The 26998-nt window shown below is 39.4% G+C and overlaps 1 protein-coding gene and 1 long non-coding RNA gene across 13 annotated transcripts in view; one reads left to right on the forward strand and one right to left on the reverse strand.

The window, feature by feature from the left end:
• The window catches only part of SRGAP1 (SLIT-ROBO Rho GTPase activating protein 1), a 265812-nt gene that overhangs the window by 180860 nt on the left and 57954 nt on the right, over positions 1–26998 (forward strand). For 5 of the 6 annotated variants that reach the window (XM_036070972.2, XM_036070971.2, XM_036070968.2 and 2 more), the window contains exons 5-9: positions 50–232; positions 682–810; positions 13622–13843; positions 15829–15930; positions 26660–26857. In XM_036070972.2, coding sequence (XP_035926865.1) covers positions 50–232; positions 682–810; positions 13622–13843; positions 15829–15930; positions 26660–26857 — 834 coding nt within the window. The remainder of the gene's footprint in view (positions 1–49; positions 233–681; positions 811–13621; positions 13844–15828; positions 15931–26659; positions 26858–26998) is intronic. The other variant, XM_078076218.1, reaches the window with a different exon arrangement.
• Positions 1–26998, reverse strand: part of LOC118522138 (uncharacterized) — a 52458-nt gene that overhangs the window by 17137 nt on the left and 8323 nt on the right. For 3 of the 7 annotated variants that reach the window (XR_013449252.1, XR_013449249.1, XR_013449248.1), the window contains 3 exons: positions 24467–24615; positions 24200–24250; positions 135–200 (listed from right to left, as the gene is read on the reverse strand). This is a non-coding gene — a long non-coding RNA (uncharacterized LOC118522138). Of the gene's footprint in view, positions 1–64; positions 201–24199; positions 24251–24466; positions 24616–26998 lie in introns of those variants that run through there. The other 4 variants (XR_013449254.1, XR_013449253.1, XR_013449251.1 and 1 more) reach the window with 2 other exon arrangements.

The following is a 26998-nucleotide window of genomic DNA, read 5'->3' on the forward strand; positions in this document are numbered from 1 at the left end:
ATTCACTACAGACAGGCATCTTGTAACAATTTGGGTCACATTTTCACAGGTGATGAAAACATACCATATGTATCATGCAGAGAGCATCAGTGCGGAGAGCAAGCTGAAAGAGGCTGAGAAACAAGAAGAAAAGCAAATCGGAAGGTCTGGTGATCCGGTCTTTCATATCAGACTGGAAGAGAGACATCAGCGGCGAAGCTCTGTAAAGAAAATTGAAAAAATGAAAGAAAAAGTAAGTAAAAAACATCACAGAGCCTTTCTGTCCTCACTTCAGGTGACAATACTAAGAACACTGATGGAATAACTGATAGACGCACATTGTAAATTATTGTGAAATGACACGCATTTCCTCCCACGGGAATGAAAAACATTTAAGAAACATAAAAATCATGGACTAACAGCTGGACATTATTTAGTGTTGAATGCAAAGTACTCAATACACAGCGTGGAGAACTTGAATATTCACAAAGAGGTTTCCTTGCAGTTGGGCCTGAAGCCCAAATACATTGCTGGGTACTTTTAGTTACTTAAATCAGATTCATAATGTACTTTTCTCAGAGAACTTCTAAGGTCATTGGCATATGTAGAATCCATTGTTTGAATTAGTAGAAAGTCATGTATGTTTCTCTGACTAAATGACTTTGTTGTCTTTCTCAATACCTGGATCATCTTCATTTCCAGAGACAAGCAAAGTATTCAGAAAATAAGCTAAAATCGATTAAGGCACGGAATGAGTATCTCCTAACCCTTGAAGCAACCAATGCCTCGGTTTTCAAGTATTATATTCATGATCTTTCAGATTTAATTGACGTAAGTACTTGAAATTTTTGTATTTTCCATATATTTTTAAATTTTTTTTTACTTTTTTGGGGTTTTTTTGTTTGTTAAAGATCTTATTTATTTCAGACAGACAGAGAGAGAGCACGAGGTGGGGAGAGGAGCAGAGAGAGAAGCAGGCTCCCGGCTGAGCAGGGAGCCCGATGTGGGGCTCGATTCCAGGACCCTGGGATCATGACCTGAGCCGAAGGCAGATGCTTAACCAACTGAGCCACCCAGGCGCCCCTAACTTATTTTTTTTTAATGATCTCTACACCCAATGTGGGGCTCAAACTAATGACCCCAAGATCAAGAGTCACTCACTTTTCCAACTGAGCCAGCCAGGCGCCCCTATATTTTCCATATTAAGATGTAATTAGCAATAACTACATTTCATTGATTCGAAAACACCATCATTTCTCAAACCAATGTTATTTTATGTAATACTCAGAAGGAAAAACTGCTGCCAATTAAACTATACATGATACACACTATCGATTATAAGATGCATATGAAAAAGTGTGTATCCTAAAACGAATGAAAAGCAAATTATTAGGTTCTGTGAAGCTATGAGTGCCTGGGAAACTCAGCTAGGAAGGAGACCCAGTCATTTTTAAATTATGCAGCTGCACAGCCCTAACTACATTCAGTGGTTCAAAGTACATTTCTTGGGCCTTAACTATTGTGAGGTGCTCAGGCTGTGAGACGCAGATACAGTTCTTTTTTTTTCAGTTTGTATTTTAACGCCAGTTAGTTAACATAACAGTGTTATATGAGTTTCAGGAGTAAAATATAGTGATTCAATGGTTCTGTACATCACCCACTGCTTATCACAAGTGCCCTCCTTAATCCCCATCATCTATTTCACCCATCCCCCCACCCCCAAGCATATACAGATCTTAACCTTCAGGAATGCAAAGTGGAAAAGACAGATGTTAAGTAAATGACTGCAGACATAATAGCTTTGTTCCTAGTTGTAGTAAATACTGTAAGCAAAGTAGAGTGGACTTAAACCACGTTTATAAATTTATCTAATGCTGTACTTTCTCTCTGAGAATATGCTATTAAAGGCAGTATTTGGGCTCATTTAGAATTCTCCAAGTATAGGGGCACCTGGGTGGCTCAGTCGATTAAGCATCTGCCTTTGGTTCTAGGTCATGATCTCCGGGTCCTGGGATGGAGCCCTGTGTCAGGCTTCCTGCTCAACAGAGAGCCTGCTTCTCCCTCTGCCCCCTCCCCCTCCCCCCAACCCCCCCTTCTGCACGCACATGTGTGCACACATTCTCTCTCTCGCTCTCGCTCAAATAAATAAAAATCTTCAAAAAAAAAAACCAAAACTCTCCCAGTATATATGTGTACTATTAAATCCATGAGTGATTACTGCAGTGACTACCCGGCTTTAACCCTCTGATCATTCTTTCATTCAGAAAACCTCCAGCACTGTAGGAGACCGCACAGGTGAAACAGAAATCCCAGGCCAAAAATGTCCATCTCTGCAAATAAAAGAAAAAGAGCATTGTGTTGTTAGAAAAGCACAGAGAAGTGATAGAGGTTCAGAGAGTTATCTGCTGGAAATTTACTCATGTGCTGCTTTGTATTGATTGAATTCAAAAGTTTTAAGATATGATAAAATTTTTTTTCCTGTGGCTCATAGTATCATAATTTAGATATACAGTAGGTTAAAGCAACTTTATTTTTGTGGTGAATGTCTCATGAATTTAGCTATATTAGAGCCACAGTTTGGGACTTTTGCAAAAGAATTGTTAAGTAAGGAAATTATTTTTTGGTTTGTTAACACTCTGATGTGCCCTTTTTTTGAGTCTAAAACTGTTTTTATCTCATACTATCATAATTTCTTTATACAGAGCCCTTTAATAAATAAAACCCAGGAAAACTTTTTTCTCTTCCTTTCTTATCAGTATTTTAATCGAGTAATTAATTTTCTTTTAGCACTCTGATGAATGAAAGGAATTTTTCCTGCTAGACTGCTCAATTTTTTGAATAAAAATGAACAATTTTTATGACCCCTGTTTTCAAACTTATATTTGTAGGGATTCTGCAAAGTGTATGGAATATAGAACTAATTCTCTATAACTACTCCACTTGCTTATTTTTTGGTTTGGGGCTTATTTTTGGAGTACTTGGCTAGACCCAAGCCAGTTTAACACAAGAAAAAGTCTCCATGTATTGAAAAGTATTTTTTTTTTTTTACCACCTGCAAGGTACCAAGCACTAATTTTGACAATGGGGATCCAGCAGTGAACAAAACAAAGTTCCTCTGTTCAAGGAGTTTATGTACTAGTTGAGGCGTCCGCTCACAAACATATTTACATATACACACACACATTATATAGTAGTGATCATGCTATAAATAAAAGCAAAAGCACTATGGGTGTGCTTCCTTTCGTGGCATTCAGGAAAAGCCTGCTGTTTGAGCAGGAAAATGAGCTGGAGAGCCACATGCCTAGATGGGGAAGGAATCCCGCGTACAGAAGGACCGGCAAGGCTCAGGGTATAGAGGCGGTGGCGTGTTTGGCAAGCTCAAGATGCTCAAAAAGTAGCAAAGCAGGAGGCCAGTATGGCCAGAGCAGAGTCAGTGAGGAGGAAGGTTCTGGAAGAGAGTGTAGGCAGAAGCCACATTACTTAGGGTCTTTTGGAAAGGGAAAGGGGTTTAGATTGTGTCCTAAGTGTGGTGGAAAGCCACTAGAGGATTTTACTCAAGGAAGTGACATCACGTGTTTACATTTTAGAGACTCACTCTGGCATCTGGGTGGAAAACAGACCGAGGGAGGTGATGAGAGTGAAAACAGTCTTTTGCAATTGTCCAGGCTAGAGACAGTGTTGATTTGGACTGGCGTGGCAGTAAGAGACTTGTGGGAAGTGGTTGGTTGGATTCAAAATACACTGAATAGGAATTTGATATAGTAGATGAAAAGAGGGATAAACGGACTCCTCAGCTCAGGTCCTAAGTAACTAGGTTAACAGTGGTGCCTTTTACAGAGGTGGGGACCATGGGGAGATGTGGATTGAAGGGCAGGGAACAGTGGTTCTGTCATGTGTGGTAAGACCGAGATGCCTGTGGTGGAAAGGACAGTAGCATCCTCAATACTAATGGCACCCATAGGACAGGCTTAGCACTTCGGGAGAGTCATCTTCATTGTCATAGATATTTATTGAGCTCTTACTATGTGACAGGCAGGTGTCCAAGCGTAATCTCATGAAATCGTTGCAAACCATGTGAGGTAAACAGTATTTTCTACACTTTATAGAGCAAAGAACTGAGGCTTATGTAGGCTGGATAGCTTGTCGAAGGTCACACAGCTAGTAAGTGGTAGGCTTCATACTCAGACTTCTTAACCTCCAAATCTAACTCTGATGTAAATAAGTAATGGTTAAATATATCAAGTAATTTTCAATTTTAAGAAAGGATGGACTTTTAAAAGATCAGCCTTACATTTAAAATGGGAGTAATTCTCAGGGGCGCCTGGGTGGCTCAGTTGGTTAAGCGACTGCCTTCAGCTCAGGTCATGATCCTGGAGTCCTGGGATGGAGTCCCGCATCGGGCTTCCTGCTCGGCGGGGAGTCTGCTTCTCTCTCTGACCCTCCCCCCTCTCATGCTCTCTCTCTATCTCATTCTCTCTCTCAAATAAATAAAATCTTTAAAAAAATTTAAAAAAAAATAAAATGGGAGTAATTCTCAGATAATACAACTTCACTATGAATTTTAAAAGAAATGGGTTTATTGTCATAGTCAACTGAAATTGAATCCTCTCTTAGTGAAAATTATGCATTCATTGACTCACTTTGAAGGCAGTCAGAGTGTGAATGTGTACCTTCTAAAATGGCTGCTTATTTTGTAGGAATGTAATTTGCATATATAGTGGTGATCCTAAAAACCATTAAGCTTGACCCTTCCTTGTGAAAAAGAAAGACTGATTATTATGCAAAGGCATCTAGAATCCTTTATGCTTTGTGAGCTTATTTAGCAAAATCACTTTTATAGTGAGCTATCTAATAATTATTGGAAGAGTTGTTATTTCTCTAATGAGAAAAAGTCAAGACAACGTTTCTAATGCCTAACGTTTTATATGTGAAATGACATGGAAGATACTAACTGTGTCTTGACTGAATCAAAGCAATATAAATAAGAACTCAAATTGAGACCTTCTTTATATACACCTCCAGTTTCCCTTGGTTTCTACTCATGTCAATAATCTATCTCTTTTCTTATAAATTTCCTATGCTAGACCATGATGAATGGATCTGTTGGTATAAAAGAACAGTCATACAAATTTTCCATAGAATTTGTATTTTATTACTTATTTTTTAAAAGATTTTATTTGAGAGAGAGAGAAGGCATGAGCATGAGTAGGGGGGAGGGGCAGAGGGAGAGGAAGAAGCAGACTCCTACTGAGCATGGAGCCCAACGTGGGGCTCAATCCCAGGACCCTGAGATCATGACCTGAGCTGAAGGCAGACATTTAACTGACTGAACCACCTAGGCCCCTAGAATTTGTATTTTAAAACTAGTCTTTTATTATTACAGAATTAGTGCATGTATATTGTAGAAAATTAGAAAAAATTTATAAGCAAAAATAACATGATCACCTTCTTACCACCCCAGATCATCACTGTTAACATGTAGACTTTTTTTGTGTCCATGTATATATACATTTTTATACCAGAAGAGTATGAAATCATATTACACAGCTTTTTAACCTACTTTTTTCAGTCATTGACCCCCATCTTTCCATTTCAGAACATTGTTAACTCCTCTAATAGCCAGACCATATTCCTTTTTATGACCCCCCAAAAAAACATTTCACAGCTAGTGTGTCTATACTAGACCAAACTTAGGATCACACATTGCATCTGGGTGATGTGTTCCATTAGTCTTTTTTTTTTCTTAAATCTAACAAAGTCCCTTGTTGAGGAGACATGAACAGTTCTTCAGAACATCTCAGCTTCTGAATTTGTCTCTATTCTTTGTTGTGTCAGTTAGCCTGTTTCTCTATTTCCTATATTTCCTACAAAGTGAACATTCTATAAAGGCTTGATGAGTTCAAATTAAGCACCTTGCAATAGATTACACCATAGGTGATGATGCTATGTCTTAACCCACCAGTAGTGACGCTAAAATTGATCACTAGCTTGGGGTGATGTGACTCTGATTACTCCATGATATGGTTAAGTTTTTGCCCCTTGCAACAAACTGGGGGTATTCTGAAACTTCTTGAGTTTAGATCCTATGAAATCGGAAATACACTAATTTGGAACTCAAAACTGAGCTATAATTTACCTCAGTCAGCAAAATGCTTTTTTATGCATTTTTATGTATATGACTTAGCCCCATACATACAAATTAATAAGGTAGAAGAAGGTCCAAGGTAAATTTTAGTTTGTAAAGTAACAGTCTCTTAGTTTGAAATCATGTGGGACAGAGAGTTAATTTCACAACAAAAAAGGATGTTTATTATGTCACTTGAAGAAGAAATACGAATTTGGGGCACCTTGGTGGCTCAGTCGGTTGAGTGTCGGACTCTTGATTTCAGCTTGGTCATGGTCTCAGGGTTGTGGGATCAAGCCCCGAGTCGGCTCCAAGCTCAGCGGGGAGTTTGCTTAAAATTCTCTCTCCCTCTTCCCCTCCCTTCACTCACATGCTCGTGCGCTCTCTCTTTCTCTCAAATAAATAAATCTTTTAAAAAAAGAATAAGTACAAATTAATAAGAAATATATTGCAAATATTGGCCAAAGGAAATGTAATTGGTTTGGGAGAATAAAGGCATAATTATAATGGAAAATAGATTGTAGTTTTATAAATCATAGGTTTCACATTTGTAATCATTACTATCTCCAACAATAAGTGCAAAAAAGGCTGTAAATAATTCTATTTAGAATTAGGATGCATTACAAGCTTTACAACCCAGAAGAAAAATCATGCAGGCAACAAATATTTGTAATTGAATGCTGAAATTTTCAAGTGATTATAATTTGCTAAGAGGGCAGTACAAGTCTTATTTCCCATAATCCTAGATGTGCAGTCAAATTCAGCATTCTGTATATCTGGAATTCTTCAAACAACTGGTAATGTAGCCTCTTTCAGTCCAGTTCCACACCTACCCACCCTCAAAAGGTATTCAGAGAAACAAAGTCCTCAACAGCGAATTCCATTGGTGCCTTGTCCCAGTGATGATAAAGTATTTGTTATCCTTTTAGTAGAGTTTCACGGTTTCCAGTCACTCCCTGTAAAAGTTTGCAGGTCACTTTGGAGTTTGAAGGATAATCTTTGTAATTTTTGTAGAATACGGCAACAGAATAATCCCCTACTGCAGCTCATTTTCTTGGTAAAGATATCTGTCATGTATTTTATTAGCCATTTATACAGAATGAAATTGAAATTAGATTACATCATATACTCCATGCCGTGTTTACTCTATCATGTCTAAGTAATCAGCTGTCCTAAAGCTTTTAGCCTTATCCTTTTGTCTCTAGAGACATGTGTTTAATTAAAAAGCAACTTATTCAGAGTTCAGATTTTTCTTAATTAGTTTGACTTAGCCCCATACATAATGGTATTTAGATTTATCCATGAAAACCTGCCAAATTGTAATACTGCGGTCCCCATTAGGCCTGAACCCTTATTAGGAAGATGATAGAGAGATCATGGTAAATGGCTTAGGATAGTGTAGTTATCATGTAAACTGATTTATGTTTTTATCCCTTTGTGATTGAAGGCGTATTTAAAAACTGAAATGAGTTGGATGACTGAAGTAGATGGCTTTAAAAGTTCCTTCCAGTGGAGATGCCATGGGCTTTTGTTAAAAGAAACTGCTGTTTTCCACGTGCAGCATAGGCTGCTCTCGGTCTCCAGTGCTCAGTGTTTCATCTTGGCCATACCTCCGAATGTTGAAAGTCACCTACGGCATGTTCCTTGGCTTTCTACCTCCTGGTCCCTTGCCTTGAATACCACATGATGGCTCCTAGATTTTTATCAGCAGCCTTGATCAACATCCAGGACTTCAGATTTGTATGTCCAACTGCCTACTGGACATCTCTACTCGGATGTCTAATAGGTATCTTGAACATGTCATACACTCAACTTTTTATACCCATTTGCCCCTATCATCGTCCTCATTCTTCACACACATAACAACTTTTTCTTAACCATTTTTTGCACCTCAGTAAGTGGCACACCTTTCCACCCATTTGTGCAAACCGAAAACCCAGTTCTTGCATTTCCCACATATAAATGCATCAGCCAGTCCTGTCATCTGTATCTCCTAAATATCCCAAACCTGCTGTTTCTTACTGCTTGCACTGTCTCCTAGACGAAGCTCTTCATCTCCTGCCTGCACCTAGCTTTCTGAGATGGCACCCAACTTCTAAGACCTTCTTATCAGTAATCCATTCTCTCCCCAAGCAGCCAGTGTATTAAAAAAGATAAACTAGACCTGCCGATCCCTATTTAAAACTCTCCAAAGGTCTCCCATTGTCTTTAGAATAAAATCTAAACTCTTCACCAAGACCCATGTGAACTGGCGCCCACCTGCCACTCAGTGTCATCTTCTTCAGCTTCCTCCTAGTTACCATACTTCAGCTACATTGGCCTTTCTGTTCCCCAGACCCTTGCCTTGGGCCTTTCTACTTTTTGTCTAGAACACTCTTCCAGAGCTTTGCCAGACAGAGTCCTTCTTTTCATTCATGTTGCACTCAGCTGCTCTATAAAAAAGAACAACACCCTTTCCCCCCCCCCCGCACTCCCTATTTTTTATCTTCTCCATAGCATTTACCAGCCTGTTTGTTAAGACCTGTTTGTTTGGGCTTACTTTATTTCTTCTCTCTCCTCCTTTGTGATTTGATTCGGGGTAGTTATAGAGATTTGGCCTGGGGAAAAATGCATCTGGTGGCAGCTTCTCTGAGAGAAATGATTGCCCATGGGAGTGGGAGCTGCATTAGGCCACAAATGATTGTCCTACTCATTGGCTCAGGCATATGAAACCTCCGTTCTCCTGTTTCCTACTTTGTATCCATTTCAGTGTACCATTTTGGCCTTTTTGTTGCACAAAAGAAACTCAGAACAAGTTTTGCTAAATGTTTGGCCGTGGTTATTAAAGCAGCAGCGAGAATTAAATTGTCAGCTCTTTATGGACTATCAGGAACCCAGACATGAGAGCATGTGTGTAAAAGATGCCTGTAGAATTTTAAACATCCTATTCAGTCCCATGAGATGCCCATCTCTCACAAAACAAGTTTGTGGTTTCTGAGGTGAAACACTGAATAGCTAGAGAGGAAAATAGTAAGGGACAAAGATAATTTATTCAGAAGACATCAACTTTCTTCGTTTGCAGCAAAAGCTGTGAACTTACCTATTTCTCGTCCTTGGAAAGCCTACCCAAGGTTATGTGAAAGCTGTTTTTGCAGTTGTTTGCTCAGGTTGCACTATTGTAGAAAGACTCAAAACAAGGGGTAGGCCAAGTCTTTACCCAATGTCCTTGACTCTGGAATGGTCAAAGCCAAAGCTTATTAATGAGAAGCCAGAGATGGAACCCAGGGCAAAGATCATGGAAGCCTTTCCGATGGAGGCAGGAATGATGAGGTTAAGGTGGAATACTTCTGCAGAAGACTTCCTTCCCTCTCCATTCTCATGAAAACTGTTTAATTCTGCAGTCACATAGAAGCTTGGGGCTGCCCTCCAGCCACTTCTGGGCCTGCCCTGCAAATGACATTGGCTATTACTATTCTGAAAACACGTATGTGGGACTTGTTTCCATTGGAGTTCCATTATCTTCACTCCCATCTAGGACCAACCTTCTACCCAGTAGGACTTTTTATGTCGTAAGAGTTTATGCAAACAAATAAACAAAAAGTTATCTTCCTGAATAGCTGTGATCCATTTATACATGACTGTATAACCACCAAGTATATTTCAGCTGGCCTCTCAGCCTTTGGAACAAATCGAAGTATTTGTGACAATCCTCAAAACCTGAATTTCATCTTTATTTTTGAAACTATTTGCAACCCTTTTGCCTAAAGAAGTTAGCTTACTGTGGCGATTTAGACTAATAATACCTAGTGGGATATATTTTGGCAGCTGTTAGAATATTAAAAAATAAAACAAAACCAAAAAATACCCTTCTACTTCCAGTGTTCTTTCCTTCCCCAGTTTTAATTCATAATTTTATGTATCCATTCAGTTTTTCATCCATCAGAACAGTACTGTTTTGTTTTCATAAAATATCTTACTGGTTTCTTACGTATTTTCATCATTAAATGCACTTGGGTTATAACTCAACTCTGTGCAGAAGCTGGTCTTTCATAGTGTCTTTAATAATTCATAACCTCCATAGAATTACTTTAGGCCTTTTAACCAAGTATAGTGAATCTTAACATATCCAGTGTCATTTTAGCATCCAGTTTAGAAAAAAAGGCGATTCTGTGACTGGCCTTGCTGTCTCAGGAGACCTTGAATAAGAATTTTATTCGTGTTTCTTTTAAAGGACGCTTGAAAAACCTAGAGCTTAGAAAACACTGCATATCAGAAGTAACAGAATCATGCTAATTAAGTGACTTTACAGACTGTTAAGCTCCATAGGGATCAGAGAAGGAAATTGTCCATCAAGCTCATCACAGAAACCTCCACATGAGGTATAGCATTCAAAGTCCAGAAGACACCTAGGGGGTCCTCTGGATTGGATAAGAAGCCACATGCATACTTCTCCCCAGCATATTAGAAACCACCAATGAAAGCCGGCTACCTTACTAGGTCTAGTGCTACCAAATCCACCTGGGTGAACTGAGTGGCATGCACAATACTGTTGTAATTTTGACATTTCCTCCCCAAAGATGCAACTCTTAGAAATTTGAGGAGCAAACTGTTTAAGTCTGGGAATAATAAAAACTTAAACGTGTATTTTTCCGAACTCTACTTCAATTAGGTAGTTGGGGTTGAATTTCTTTATTTTTCTTCCTCTTTTTCCTTTGTTCTTCCTCTCTTTCAAACCTTTCTGAGCTGAAAAGAGACTTGGTTTAGAGGGGGGCCTTTTCTCTAGGTTGTTTCTTTCCTCAGTGTCAATTTTCTGTTAACTCCCATTGGGAACCAGTACTCATAAAATAAAGCAGCTTATGTGATCTGCTTCATTATAATCAAGCCAAATTGGTCTTCTTTCAAAATAGTTGGGTGTTTTGAAGCACTAGTACATTTCAAAGAAATGAGGCCCATTTCCTTTACCAATTCATGTTTGCACAAGATGAGGTATTACTGAAAGAATAATTTTTCGGTCCCTCTGATGTGTACAAAATGGCTACACAGAACCTTTATGAATTTTGAGGAGCAAATGAAATAAAAGAAGACTTTTCTCATCTGAGACTAGAATTTTTTAATTAGCTGAAAATTATTCTCTATATTTGAGTGCAGCTGATTCCACTGAAAATGTACCAATGATAAGACTGCTGCATTTCACAATTGTTTTACTTATATTTGTAATTGTGATACGGCAGCTTCTTTCTGCTTTTTTAAATCAAGTAATATTTACTCAAGTTGATTCTCTTGCCCGCTTGGAGAAACAGCACTCCCAGTGGACAGAGTTATGGGACCTTTTTTTAATCAATGTTTTAGTGCGGTGCTTCTCAGACTTCAGTGTGCATATAATATCACCTATGGATTTTTTTTTTTTAAGCTTCAGATTCTAATTCAGCAGGTCAGGGCTGAGGCTCAAGATTCTGCATTTCTAGCAAGCTCCAGGTGATGCTGATAGTCTACAGACCATACTTCGAATAGCAAGATTTTAGAATATCTCTATAGAAAAATCCCAAATTTAATAATTCTGAAATTGGAGGGTGAGGGTAGAATTAAATATGTTGACATTTCTAAGGACAGGTCAGTGATTGAATCTGTGCCTTCATAAAGGTCAGTCTGATGGTTCATATCCTGGTGGATGCATCCTTTTACAGAGGTTACTTCCTTTGTGCCCCTCTACTACTCTCTTAGTAGCAAAGTAATGAACAACCTAAATGCAGATTCCTTGAGAATGGAGATTATGTTTTACTGTATTCCAGTCTTCATATTCCTGGAGCCTAGCAAATTTCCATGCACCTAATAGATGGCCAATTAGTGGGTTGAATTGAATCAAATTGAATTGATTGAATTGCATTGGAACAATATAGGGATGACCTGGTTTTGTACCTTTCTAGACCACTTCCTCTTTAAGAGATTTATATTGCTTCTATGTATAAATTTAAAATTCTTTCAGTAATTTATAACTGACCAATATCCAGAGTTATATTTTTTCAATTATATTCTCTTAAAATGCAACATGAAAAAATAAATGCAAATACAAATTAAAGGTAATGATGAAGATTTAAGAATCCCAAAATTCTATCTCCACTAAAAGGACTTTGGCAGTCATTTCTTATTTACAAATTTTATTCTAGGTCCTGAACTTTTTTGGCAGATTCAAACCTGTTCTTCTCACTTCTGAAAGAGTACAGATTATTATGGAGTCATCAGTAAATTATAAAAATCCAGATTACAGTTAGTATGTTTATGTCCTACAAGGATTTCAATAAATCATAGTATCAGTAAGCATGAAGAAATTTAAATGCTGTTTTTTCATTATTTCCTTTCAGTATTTGGTTTTGCTGCTTTTATTTTTTAACAGCTTTCTTGAGATACTATTCACATACCATATAGTTCATTCATTAAAAATCTATAATTGGCTTTTAGTATATTCAAAGTTGTGTAGCCATCACCACGATCTATTACAGAATATTTTCATTACTCCAAAAAGAAGTCCTACAGCCCTTAGCCACCACCCCCCAGTTCCTCCATCCCCTAGCAACCACTAATTTACCTTCTATCTCTGTAGATTTATCTATTCTGCACATTTCCCATAAATGGAATCCTACAAGGTTTGGTCTCTGGTGGCTGGTTTCTTTCAGTTAACATAATGTTGCAAGGTTGATCCTACATGTTGTAGCATGTATCAGCACTTCCTTCTTTGTTATGACTGGATAATGTTTCATTTTGTTTATTTATTAGTTGGACATTCGGATTGTTTCCACTTTTCAGCTATTAGTAATAATGCTGCTGCAAATATTCATGTACAGTTTTTTTGTGTGAAAATTTGTTTTTATTTTTCTTGTATAACTAGGAATAGAACTGCCAAGTCATATGTTAACTCTGTGTTTCACTCTCTGATGAACTGCAAGACTTTTCCAAAGAGGCTGCAATATTTTACATTCCCATCAGCAGCATATAAAAGATTCCAGTTTCTCTACATTCTTCCCAATGCCTGTTATCTTTTTTATTATAACCATACTAGTGGGTGTGAAGTGGTATCTCATTGTGGTTTTGATTTGCATTTCCCTGATGACTAATGATGTTGAGCATCATTTCATGTGCTTGTTGACCATTTGTGTATGTTTTTTGAGAAATGTCTGTCCAATTGCTCATTTTTTAGTTGGGCTATTTGTCTTTTCATTATTGAGTTGTAGGATTTCTTTATTCTAAATACAAATTTTTTAAATCAGATACATGATGTGCAAAAAAATTTCCCATTCTGTGGGTCTTCGTTTTACTTGATAGTGCCCTTGAAGCACAAGTCTTCAAATTTGATGAAATCTAATTTATTTTTTTCTTTTATTGCTTGTACTTTTGCCTTATCCAAGAAATCAGTGCCTAATGCAAGATAATGAAGGTTTACTCCTATGTTTTCTTCTAAGAATTTTATAGTTGTTGCTGTCACATATAGCTCTTTGATCCAATTTGAGTTAATTTTTATATATGGTATTCTTTTATTTTTTTAAGTGCTGTGATCTTGGCTACCATGCAAGTCTGAACAGAGCCCTGAGAACATATCTGTCTGCAGAGTATAATCTTGAAACTTCCAGACATGAAGGCTTAGACATTATTGAGAATGCAGTTGACAATTTGGAGCCCAGGAGTGATAAGCAGAGATTCATGGAGATGTACCCTGCTGCATTCTGTCCACCAATGAAGTTTGAGTTTCAGTCTCACATGGGTGATGAGGTCAGTAATTGATTGTTTTAAAACTAATGAATTGTCTTTTCATTGTATTAGTTAGTTACTCTTCACCTGCTATAACCTAAGAGTTGTCAGAATTCCCAGTAGTGTTCTCTCTCCTGCCTTTGTTTGGGATCTTAGCTAGTTACATCCTAAGATCAGCCACTAACCTTCCCCCGCCCTGCCCCCAGCCACAACCACCTCTTAAAGCAAGGGTGGAGTGCTCAGATGCCTACAGAGGGCAAACCTATGTACAAACTCGGTTGTAAGCACTACGCTGTCTCAGGATAGTTAGTCCTTCCTCCACCTCTAGACATTCAAATTTAAATTCAAAATGAAACATTTTGCTGGCCCAACAGAATCTCTCTGAAGACTTCTTGTAATCTTCATTTAAAGATCCCAATAAAGAAAAATAATTGTAAATGACAGGAGCATGGGAGAGAGGGGGGAAAATGCAGAACATTTTTTAAGACTCAGATTGTCTCCAAACTGGTAAAATGAGCCTTAGAAGTGATATATCTTAGGTTCTTTATATGAATTTAGCTTTCTATCCTGTTTTGCCCAAGGAAGAAAATCCATCTAAGCTGTGTACAAGTTGCAGTGGTATATTTTATCGTCTGCGGCCGGGAAAACAAGAACCACCAATTAATGAGCACACTATATAGCACTTGGTCTTCCAGCTGTGCAAAACAATACTCATAGATTAAAAATTCAATGTTAGCTTATTGTGGTGACAGTATGTTTTTTAAAATAGATACAATAGCAATGACAGATTTCTTTAATGTCATACTTTTTTCTGAGACACCTAGTGTTAAGATTTATAAGATATGTGTGTGCCTGCTGTATTTCTAACCCAATTTTATATTTGCTTGATCTGATAGAGTAAATAACTCGATTAGAAATGGTAAGCGGTTTTTATGCCAATAGCACATGAATTTGAGAGACAGGTGGCTTATCCCACCCAGAGTTATGTTTCCAAAACCAAATGATTACTGCTATAATTTTTCAGTTATGGATATGTCAAACATAGAATGATAAAATATCACAGATAAGTGACTTCAATTGGGTTAGTAGTTTTTCCCTTTTTTTTTTTTTTTTTTTACTATTATTTCTAATAAAATGAGTCTGTTGCCCCCTTTTTATAGCAAGTTCTGCCAGGGAGCAATAATCTCGGTGATGTTTTGGGGACTCCATAAAAGGAAACCTCCATCTGCCGAGAGCATTTCTATGACAAGGAACATGAAAAGAAACTCTGTTTCTGGTGCAATTTTAATATAACTAATATAATTAAAAGGCTCTAATTTTGACCTTAACCGTAATTGAGATCAGATTACAAGAAGTGGCCTCTTCACATTCATGGTGAATCACACAATTTGGCTGATATTGGGAAGGCAAGCCATGGTTGAAAGAGGCCAATAGTTACATTTTCTGAGTCTTTCCTCTGTGCCAGGCAGTGTTCTAAGTGCTTTCTGTACATGAACTCACTTCATCCCCACAAGGACCCCACGGTGTAGGAAATCTTAGTATCCCCATTTCACAGAGAAGGAAGCTGAGGGTTAGTAACCTACCCTGGTCACCTATCTGACTGCAGCCAGTAGGCTCTCCTGTCTCTCCTACTTTTGCCTGTGTGGTTCATGTGGGCCCTCCTTTGCACTCTGCCCTCTGCCCCTTAATCATCCCTAATTCCACCAGTGAGACCTCAGCATCAGAGCTCCCTCTCCAGCAACTGGCCCGTTCTTAGATGCAGCGAAGCTTCCTGCAGCTGCTGCCTTCCCCATCGTATCCAGGCCATGCAGCTGCATTCTGCCCTTGCCCCTTATGTAGCGTGTCCGTATTTAACACTGAAGCTTTGAGGCGGCTATTAAAAGTAAAGATGTCATTGGAATCTTGAGGGGATCCGTGTGACTCATGCAGCATCTAAGTAGGAAACCCGTGCCTCTGGAGGCCGGCTTGATGGCCCTGTTGTAACTGTGGTTTCTGATTCCCCCCAGGTGTGTCAGGTCAGTGCCCAGCAGCCAGTCCAGGCCGAGCTCATGCTCAGGTACCAGCAGCTGCAGTCCCGACTGGCCACGCTCAAAATCGAGAATGAGGAGGTGAGCATGCTTTCTGCCCCGCAAGTCATCTGAATTCTAACGTATACTGGAAGACATTGTCACATGACCTAGGCATATTTAACATTCCAAATGCAATCTCTTCATCATACGTTTTCAGCTAAATCATGGTTCCTAAAATACCCCTTGTCGAAGATAAATCCAAAGATTCTATATTCTACTAGAGATGAATCCTTTACCAGGGATTTACTACATACACACGTAAACACACATTTTATTTTTAAATTTGTAATTCATACTGAAAATAGTTCCCATAAATGATCAAATTCAACATATGTGTCCAAGAATACACAATAGTGTGGAAATAAAACTTGACTGACATGTTAATTTAATCCTAACTTCTGAAATTAGTAATTTCTTTGCTTTTTTGTATTCTTTAGATTTTTGGTACTAAACATGGCATTACTGATCCAATTAGTACAGAAATCATATTTTAAAATAGTACTTGAATGAGAATAGAAAACTTTATTTGCTGATATTAGTGGCTTTAGGTGGATAGAACATAAAATGTGAATTATAAATATATGTTGAGCCAGAAAGCAGTCATACATTTCAGCTGCCTGTTTCTGAAATTAATTTAATTGGATCCACGTTCTCCTTAAAATATGAACCACAAATGTTTCTAAGGCTCTCAGTCATCACCTACAGGAACCCAAATCAAACTAAACTCAAGTTAGAAAGTTTACTTACTGGTCAATGTTTGCATAGCCTCGGGCATGATGGAATCTGTATTCTGATGATATTATCAGGAATCTCTTTCCATCATTTTGAAGTTGTATCTTCACATGTCAGTTGGTAGTTGTTTTCCCTCATACTGGGATAGCCCAAACTACATGGTCCCTATAACTTGCCATCTCACCCCATCCCAGGGTCCTTATCTCTGAACTAGGATCCTTTATTGGCCTTACTTCAATCATGCATACTTCCGGACCAGCCATGACATGCAAGGAATGGGATTCTTTCATGGATCAGCTTAGATATTGTGCTCATGCATAGAGCCCTTTGACTGACAGCTCCACCAGAAATATGTATTTCTAGAGACAATTCCTGAAAGGAAGGAATGTGGGACAGAAAAAAGAAAACAATAACAATAATTCATCCTGAGGAAATGAATTACCAGAATGCACTTTGATACGCTCTTTTATTTTATAATCTCATGGGATGTTATGAACTCTGTGAACATATATTTGACTCTGTTAAGAAACAGTGATATGTTTCTAGACCAGTCTAGTTTGGTCAAAATCCCTTGCAGCTTTCTGTCTTCCATTCTTTCTAGCAGAACCAAACCAGCCCTTATTCACACATGTGTTTAAGATGCAACCATGTGATTAAGGCTTCAGTCGCTGTGTAAAGTCTCACAGATGAGCCTTTCCAAAGGAAAGCTATTGCTCTTCTGGAGGTGTTTTTGAGCTTGGGGTTTTGGCGAGGCATCACAAAATATTTGCCTGATGCAGTTTACTGGATCCTAATAGATCTACAGTTTGTACATCTAGTGACTTCCAATTTGTGTGTGTGTGTGTGTGTGTGTGTGTGTGTGTGTGTGTGTATTCTCCTGCTGTTTTACTTGGAAACAGTCTCTGAACTCTAGGAAAATAATGTGTTCTACACAAGGTCAAAACTGGCAGCCCACAGACCTGTTTGGTTTGGCTCCCACGTTTTTGGCCTGTTGAAAATGAGCAAGTCTGGCGACGCTAACCCTGCATTGCCTCATGAAGGGAAGAGCTGGGGTATTTGAATTCCACTTTGCCATAGTCATTCAACTCCCAGTTTTCTTACATTGGACTATTCCATTTCTCTTGCCTGTCTGGCCTCTGCAAGCCTTTGAGGTTTTGACCCTTAATGTTTGCCCTTTTGAGCATAATGTAGAGAAGCACAGGGTCCTTATAAACTAATAGTGGCAGGCAGTGCTTTCTGAGGGTTAAAAGCATTTATCATAGAAACAAATGAATTAGATTGTCCTGATGTTTGCAGTGAGCATGACTGGTGGTTTATGATCTGCTGGACATGGGACAAATGCACTGTCATAGAATGGGATTTCCAGTGAAAGGAAGATTTAAATTGGATTTTTTTTTTTTTTTTAAGATTTTATTTGACAGAGACACAGCGAGAGAGGGAACACAAGCAGGGGGAGTGGGAGAGGGAGAAGCAGGCTTCCTGCTGAGCAGGGAGCCCAATGTGGGGCTCGATCCCAGGACCCCGGGATCACGACCCAAGCTGAAGGCAGATGCTTAACGACTGAGCCACCCAGGTGCCCCTTAAATTGGATTTTTGACAATCAGTAGATTTCCATTGATAGAGAAGAGGGAAAAGTTGTTTCAATATATTTCAAAATGCCCTGGAAGAACCTTGGTTTCTCAGAGGAATTTGGTCATCATCCAGGCTCTCCTTGAGGATAAGCCAAAGGTGAAGCTGAAGTCAGATGACAAGAGACTTTGAGAGCCAACTTAAGGGATTTTGACACTGTGAGTCAGCTCATTTCAGTACAATAAATATTTGTTCATCAGCTTCTACGTTCCACATATTTTGCCAGGTGTGGGGAGTACAGTGATGAATGTCACAGTTCGCATCTGTCTTGCGTGAGGGCCAGACTATAACAAGTCATTTATATAATGCAAAAAGTAAGGGATGTAACTTGGGAACAAAATAGCAATCATTCCTGATTTGGAGTCCTTTATAGCACTCTTCTCTACCATAAATAAAGAATTTGCCTCTGATCCTCCACTGATAGAGGTCAAAAAATTGACACATTGCTCTCAAACCAAAATATACAAGAAACATGTATAATTCTCTGCCTCTGCACAAACAGATATACACAAAGTCCAAAATTCACTGGAAAGAGTTCAGTTAACTAAAAATAATTATGACTGCCCAGTGAAAAGATAAAAGTTGAAAGAGAATCTCATCCAAGTTTACAAAAAGCATGGACAGTGCAGCTAAATAGAATATGAACCTTTTCACCAAATCTTAAACAACTACAAATAATGGGCACCATTTGAAACTGTAGGAAGCCTTTTTAGAAGGGAATTTCCATGCTGAGAGCCTACAGGCCATGGACAAATTTTGTTTGCTTTACAGTGCTTGATTTTTAAAAATTAGTTGCTGTCATTTAAAAATTAGAAGTTTTGAATAAAAATATGTTTCCAGTTTCTAAACAATTAGAAAGTCTGATCATACTAGACCTGCATTTCTGCAGGACGATAACTGGCTGGAGCTGAGATGCTCCCTTTAGACAGAGAGCATGTCCTTCCTGTTTGCCATGCTCCCCACTTAGCCCACTTGCCTTATTGTCACTACTTCCTTGGCCCTTGAGGATATATGAGTTTGCAGCACCGGCCTTAGAACAAAGAGAGCAGTAAGCATTTGTGAAATGGCCTCAGTATACTGGCACATAGTAAAAGCTAAATGAAGTTTCGAGAAGGGCTTCATTGAATTTGGGGTGGATACAGATTTATAATGGATTGTTGTCTCCTCACAACTTCACATTTGCCTGTTAGGCCTTTTAAATCATACGAGCTTTCAGTTTCAGTATCCTGCACACTTGCATCACTGGTACCTCAATCCTAATGATTTCAACCTCCTGTTGGCCCGCCAACAAATATTTATTAGTGCCCACTGTGGGTTGTACGCATAGAATTGGAGCAGAGCCTGCTGCCCACACAACTTTATCCTCATTTTTTTTTTGTTTTCTTTTTCTTAAACACTTTCAAAGCAACCTATATCTAAATAATCATTGATACCTTTCTCACTATAAATATTCTCTAAGCTTATTTCAATCTAATGTTGTACAGTCTTGCACACATTCTTCAAGTTCACTTTTAATCTTTGTTTCAGGGATTTCAGCGTGGGGGTCATTCCCTCTGCTCCTTTCTTTCCAGGCTAGCTCTGGAGTAATTCCCATAGACTACAGTTCCCTTTTCTTAGAGTTCCTCTCTCCGCCCTTTATCTAGACGCAGCCAAAGAAAAGGAGAAGGAATTGTCTTAGTAGAGCAATTATGCTTTTCGTATTTTTAGTACAGCCTTAGTTTTAAGTAGTTTGCCCCATTTTCAGATCATTTGTCCCCACATTTGGTCCAGAAGGTAGAGTTTTCATAAGCGATCACTTCTGTGCCATGACCAAAGAAAGCCTCATGTATAAAATGAGTTTCTCTTAAGTTATAGATTTATCCCCCTGAAGGGAATGGAAGAGAGAGGAACCTGTGATTCGTCAATTAATTTGCAACACTGTTTAATGAACTGACAACCCCTTATAAATTTTCCTGTCTTTAGTTAAAATCTTTAACCAACAGTTTACTAGGGAGTAATTCATAGACTGTTCCAAAAATATATTCCTTACACAGGGTATTTTCAACCGTAATGAACAAGATTTTATGTAAACATTTGAAACAATTTTCATGGCCTGGGTAATTGAGAGAAGTAAGAGAGATTTTGGTTATACCTTGTAGAAAAATCACATTGCTCCCAAAAACATCCCATAATACCACTGACTGCAGCACAATGCCAAGTCATGGAAATCAGCGATCAAACCCTTAGGGGCTATCGTCAGATTCTTCTAAGACTTGGTATAAGATGTGGAGCTTGATAATTACCTAATCATAATTACTATTTTTGATCTTCTCTGTGGCTTTAACTTCATTTTTTCTTATTTAAGTATTTTTTTTTTATTTAAGTATTTCTTACTTGCCTGCAATCTTCTATTGATGAGGTTAACAGTAGGAACCTAAGTAAAAGATAACTGCCATTTATCCGTTAAATGATAGCATTATCTTGACCAAAATTGAAAACCAGGATCAACTGTCATTCACGAAAACACTTTTTTTTGAAAACATGTATTTTTAGAAGCAGTGTGTATGATATGTGTGTGTGTGTTTGTGTGTGTGTGTGTGTGTGTGTGTAGTTTCAAATAAGCTTTAACTCCCTGAGAGAAACAACTTGATCCAGAAGAATACCAAATGTGTATGTGTGTGTGTGTATGTATGTGTATATATATATATATATAGTTTCAAATAAGCTTTAACTCCCTAACAGAAGCAACTTGATCCAGAAGAATACCAAGCAGAGTGAGGAGAGTTTCTAGAAAGGGTCTAGAAGTGAGTCATGGGATAGGGCAGCCTAAATAGAATGGTGGAGCTCAGGATGGCTGTCAGCAAAGCAAGCACATGTTGTTGGTGTGTGCTGAATGTTTCTTTGACATCTGTGGATTTGAAAGGAGGATGACTTCAACCTCTACCATTCATTCACTGAACCTTTTGGATAATCCCCTGTGTCCCAATCACTGTGCTAGTGACGAGAGATACAAAGATTGATAAGCTGCCGCTAACCTCAAGTCGCTCCCCCTGGAGATGGACAAGATAGCCCTCTCAGTGGTGTGGCAGGTCCTTGTGAGAAATGGAATTGGCATCATTTACCTCATTACCCAGCAAAGGCAAGGTCACTGGCATCTGTACCAGGAACGAGGGAAGGCCATGGCCAGATGCTCTGCGTCTGCTCCTGCCTTCTGTGGCCTGTGCTGGCAATAAGTTTCTGTACCCTGGGCTAGTTAACTATGGCATTAATCCAGTCTCTGTGTGTTTGTGCATGTGTGTCTGGTCTCTTTCTGGTAATTTTTAACCCATCTGAAATGATACAGTGCTGCATTGAAATGTATCTGAGGTCAGTCATGGCAGGAAGTAAATAGGTGGGGAAGGGAAGGCAGAGCTGGGGGTCATCTTCACAGATGGACTGATGAGTCTTAAAGGATGAATAGGCCTGTGTAATGTGCAAGGCACAGTGTCATAAAACAATATGTGTGTTAGAGGTTGGATTGTGTCCCCCCAAAATTTATATGCTGCAGTACTAACCCCAGTAGTTTAGTAGATGACATTATTTGAAGACAGGGGTCTTCACAGAGGTAATTAAAGTGAGGTCATTAGAGTGGGCCTTCATCCAGTGTGATCGATGTCCTTGTATAAAGAGAAAATGTGCACACAGAAACAGAGAAGGCCGTGTGAAGAGACACAGAAGATGATCATCAGCAAGCCAAGGAGGCAAGCCTGGAACAGACCTTGCCTCATGGCGCTGGGAAGGAACCAGCACCTTGATGTCAGACTTTTGACCTGTAGGACAATAAACTGCTGTTGTTGAAACCCCCAGCCTGTGGTACTTTGTGACAGCAGCCCTGGGAAACTAATACAGTGTGTTCAGAGAATAAAGTCAAAACAGCTGTTTTGTTTCCTCCAATGGTTATAATGTCCTGTGAGTAAAAAGGCAAACAAGCCAGTCTGCAGTAGCCCACAGAAGTCACCTCTTCTCTGTCGTTCGTTTTGATTCTCAGCGCAGAGTCCCGGCCACCTGGGCACTCCTCCAGTGGTGTACATTCCTCGGGTTTTTCATAAATTCCTTGTCACGTTTTTGGCCTCTCCTACCAAAGCTAACTGCATTTTCCTGCTGCTAATAGGGAGTCATTACAAGCCTCATATTAGCTGTTTCATAGTTGCCTCATTATATTCCCTCCTTGTGGCTTATTAACATGACTTGTGTGTCAGAAGCTGGTGTTATTCTTCGTCGAGAACATCCCATGGGATAGTATGTAGTCCCAGCCATCCTGTCTGGTGTTTTCTGTCACATCCTTTATTCTTCCTGACAATTCCAAATTTAACCATGACACTCTTGCTTCAGAGAAGAAAGTTGAGAAAAGGGGAAAAAAAAGTGGTGTTGTTGACAATGACAGGAATCACAGGGCTGCTGCTGGGTCCACAGTTTGGGGGCCTGTTACAGTGGGACCTGCTGGTCCCCGGGAAAATGGTACCGCCTCCAAGACCTGGGGCAGTAAGGCTGGTGCTGGGACAAGGGTCCACTTCAGGGCCCGCAGTCGGTCCACAGACAGTCTGTTACCAGGTGCTTGAATGGGCGTGACACCCACCAGTTTCCTGAACAGGTTCCTAACAAGCAGGACTGGCTCTGCACCCCAGCTGAAGGGAGCTGGTGCCTGTCCCGGGTCCACCCAAGGATGCATAGCCAGGACCAAGATGTATGCAGGCCTGCCTCCAGGAGCATAGACAGACATGTCTTCCACCTGGAGCCAGGTTACAGGGCCACTTCGAGATCTGCAGATAGATGGAGGTCAGCAGGTCTGCCTCCAGGAGCACTGAGAAGCATGCCTTCTAGCAAGTCCCTGTACATGGAAGACTGCTCCATGACCAGGGCAGAGAGGGACTGGAACCCCATCACGGGCTGCTTCACCATCCACAGCTGGGACCACGGTCAGCAGGCCTATTATTTGAGGCCCAAGTAGATGCGATTCTTCCTGGGTCCCTTGGCAAGTAGTTCTGGTGACAGGACCAAAGCCAAATAGGACCATAATGGAGTCCCCAGGGGGACCTGGCTATTTCTGGGTCAGTAGCCAGGACCAGGGTTGGCAAGCCTCCCACCTGGGCCCAGGCCTGCTTTCTCAAATTGGTCCTCCTCAGTCCTGGGCTCCACCAAGGTTTTACAAGTCCTTAACCTGCATCCCAAAGCTCCCACAAATGCACTTTTGTCCATGGATGGCCTCCAGGTTACTGTTGCAGTGGGGCAGGGAGGAATATGTACAAGGGATCCTCCTATTTTGCTGTCTTGCTGATGTCACCTCTGGGGTGGTGAGTCTTCATTCAGCCTATAAATATGTAATCATGACTTCCTTAAAGTAACCACACTTACAGTATTGTTTTTTTAAATAACCTTTAATATGCTTTTTTCCAGTCATATCTCTCCTTTGCATTGTGTACATCCCCAGCAATATTGACTAAGTCTGTTAATTTTCTTTGTACTTTTTTGTTTTATTTTATCACGTGATCTCTTTTAGTATCGGAACTAACACTGATTGCCATTATTTCTTCCCTAAACAGTATTTTGTTGATTAAAAGAAAAGAGTAATTGAAACTATTTCTACTTCCTGTAATAGTGAACTGAGTCACTCAGCTGATTATTTCACATTTCACTGTCCTGAACAAGGTGTCTGGCCAAGCCTGAAGTCCATGGCAGAGAAAACCATATGTTGCCAAAAGGAAGAGCATCAAATATTTTGAACAAAAATAAAACCTGGTGATTCAGAACTATTAGTTCCCTGATTAGCTTGAAAAATAAGTAGACATTCACTCTAGAAGAGGATAGTCTCACCCTAGATTTCAGATAACTACCAAAACGTCCAGCAAACAGACATCAGATCACAGAGAGATGCCCACAGGAACTCCAGATATTGACATTATCAGAAATGAACTGTAAAAGAGCTACTTACTGTGGTCGAGGAGATAAAAGCCAAGCTTAGATTTCAGTAGGGAACCATAACCTACAAACAGTGAAATAACAGATTTTAAAATGTACCACATAGAGATTCTAAAAGTGAGAACTACAGTGCCCCAAGTTAACAAATCAGTGGATGGTTTTAACATCAGATTCAACACAGCTGAAGAGTGAATTATCAAAGTGGAGGACAAATCAGAAGAAAATAATCAAAATGCAGCATGGAAAAACAAAAGGATAGAAAATACAAAGAAAGGAGCACCTGGGTAGTGCAGTCAGTTAAGCATCTGACTTCGGCTCAGGTCATCATCTCAGAGTCCTGGGACTGAGCCCCATGTTGGGCTCCCTGCTCAGCTGGGAGTCTGCTTGTCCCTCTTCCTCTGCCCCTCCATGCATGGACTTGCTCACTGTCTTTCAAATAAATAAATAAAAATCTTTAAAAAAAAATACGAAGAGAAGGGTAACATATAGAGGACACAGTGATGTTTAGCATACTAATTAAACTCCCAGAAAGGAAAACAATAGAAAATGAGACAATATTTACAGAGATAAAAGCTGAAAATTTATTAGAGTTTATGAAAAGTATCACACAATTCAAGAAGTCCAAAAAAATCCAGGTAGAATATATTTTTTTAAATCCTTACATAAACACATTATGGTAAAACAATAGAAAACTTCAGGGGCGCCTGGGTGGCTCAGTTGGTTGAGCATCTGCCTTTGACTCAGGTCATGATCCCGGGGTCCTGGGATCAGCCCGAGTCGGGCTACTCAGCAGGGAATCTGCTTCTCCTTCTCCCTAGGCCCCTCCCCCTGCTTGTGCTCTCTCTCTCTCAAATAAATAAAAAAATTTTTTTTAATGTAGAAAACTTTAAAAGTAGCTGGAGAAGCAAGCAAAGTGGCAATGGACTCACAGCAAACTTCTCATTCAACAGGAACATAGAAGCAGGAAAATATAGTGATTATCTTCAATGTATTGAAAGAAAATAGGGGTGCCTGGGTGGCTCAGTCATTAAGCATCTGCCTTAAGCTCAGGTCATGATCCCAGCGTCCTGGGATCGAGCCCCGCATCGGGCTCCCTGCTCAGCAGGGAGACTGCTCCTATCTCTCTCTGTCAAATAAAACTAAAATCTTTAAACAAAAAAGAAAGAAAGAAAATAAACTGCCAACCAGGAAAAAATACTTTCATAAATGAAAGTGAAATAAAAGACATTTTCTAGTCAACAAAAAAAGAGTTCACCACCAGCAGACTCATGCTAAAAGGAATTTCTAAAGGCAGGGAGTTACTCTTAAAAATGTAAGGAAAGGAGGTCAAATAATGTAACTAATATATGGATAAAGCAAAATGAATACTGACTATATATAACAACTGATGTATTTAAATATATGTTAATATTTACATACATATTCTATTATAATACATTATAAAAATAGCATATAAATAAGTAAATGAAGTTAAGGTGCTCTAAATTCTGTACATTGGGAAAAGGATAAAGCTACCGATTTACACTAGACTTTGAGCAAAGGTAGAATATGACCTAATTGTGCAAGATAAATGTAGAAGATAAATTAAAAAGCTCCTAGAAGGTAACATAGAAGAGTATCTTTATGGCTCTGAGATAGGAAAATATTTCTTAAATAGGACCCAAAAAGTACTAATCATAAAGGAAGGGACTGGTAAATCAATTACATTAAAATTAGAGACAGTTCATCTAGATACTAGAGTGAAAAGCCAGAGCAGAGTGGGAATTCTGCTATAGGATTCCATGTATATGAAGCACAAAAAGGCTAAAACTAACACATGATGTTAGACATCAGGATAATGGCTACCTCTGGGGAGGAGAAAGGAGTGTGTGGTAATTGGGAGAAGCACAAGGATTTGTAATGTACCATATTTCTTGATCTGAGTGGTGGTCACGTAAGTGTGTTCACTCTGATCATTCATCAAGCTATATACTTATGATGTGTGTATTTTTTGTGTGTAGTTTAACTTCCAATTTTAAAAAGTTGCTTTAAAAAATGTAATTGAGAGGCGCCTGGGTGGCTCAGTCGGTTAAGCGTCTGCCTTCAGCTTAGGTCATGATCCCAGTGATCACATCAGGCTCACTGCTCAGTAGGGAGCCTGCTTCTCCCTCTCCCTCTCCCCCTGCTTGTGTTCTCTTTCTCTCTGTGTGTCAAATAAATAAATAAAATCTTTTAAATAAATAAAAAATGTAATTGAGAGAGTACCCAGTGATACATGAGATTTATAAGGATCCAAATACACAGAAATATCCTCTTGAGAATGATATTAAAGAGAGCCTCTCTTCATATTGGTGATAGTGGTTGTTGTTTACCTGTCTCTCTCTCCTCTTCTTGGGGCAGGGCCTATGTCTTCACCTCTGCCTGACAGAGTAGATTCTGAGTGTGGGATCCATGAAATCATGTGGTAACAGGAGAAATGTGTTCCTGTCCCCAGGTTAAGAAAACGACCGAAGCCACCTTGCAGACCATACAAGATATGGTCACCATCGAGGACTACGATGTCTCTGAATGCTTCCAGCACAGCCGTTCCACAGAATCTGTGAAGTCCACCGTCTCCGAGACCTACCTGAGTAAGCCCAGCATTGCCAAGAGAAGAGCAAACCAGCAGGAGACGGAGCAGTTCTACTTCATGGTACGTCTGTCACTTCCCAGACGCTCTTGGGGCTCAGATCTGGGGTCCCCAAACACAGCTTCTAGAGTTGGATTGGAATCACCTGGGTACTTTATTAAAATACAGACTCCTGTCTGCCCTCGGAGTTCCCAATTCTGTTGG

The sequence above is a fragment of the Halichoerus grypus genome, chromosome 6, assembly GCF_964656455.1.
Source record: "Halichoerus grypus chromosome 6, mHalGry1.hap1.1, whole genome shotgun sequence".
Classification (NCBI taxonomy): domain Eukaryota; kingdom Metazoa; phylum Chordata; class Mammalia; order Carnivora; family Phocidae; genus Halichoerus; species Halichoerus grypus.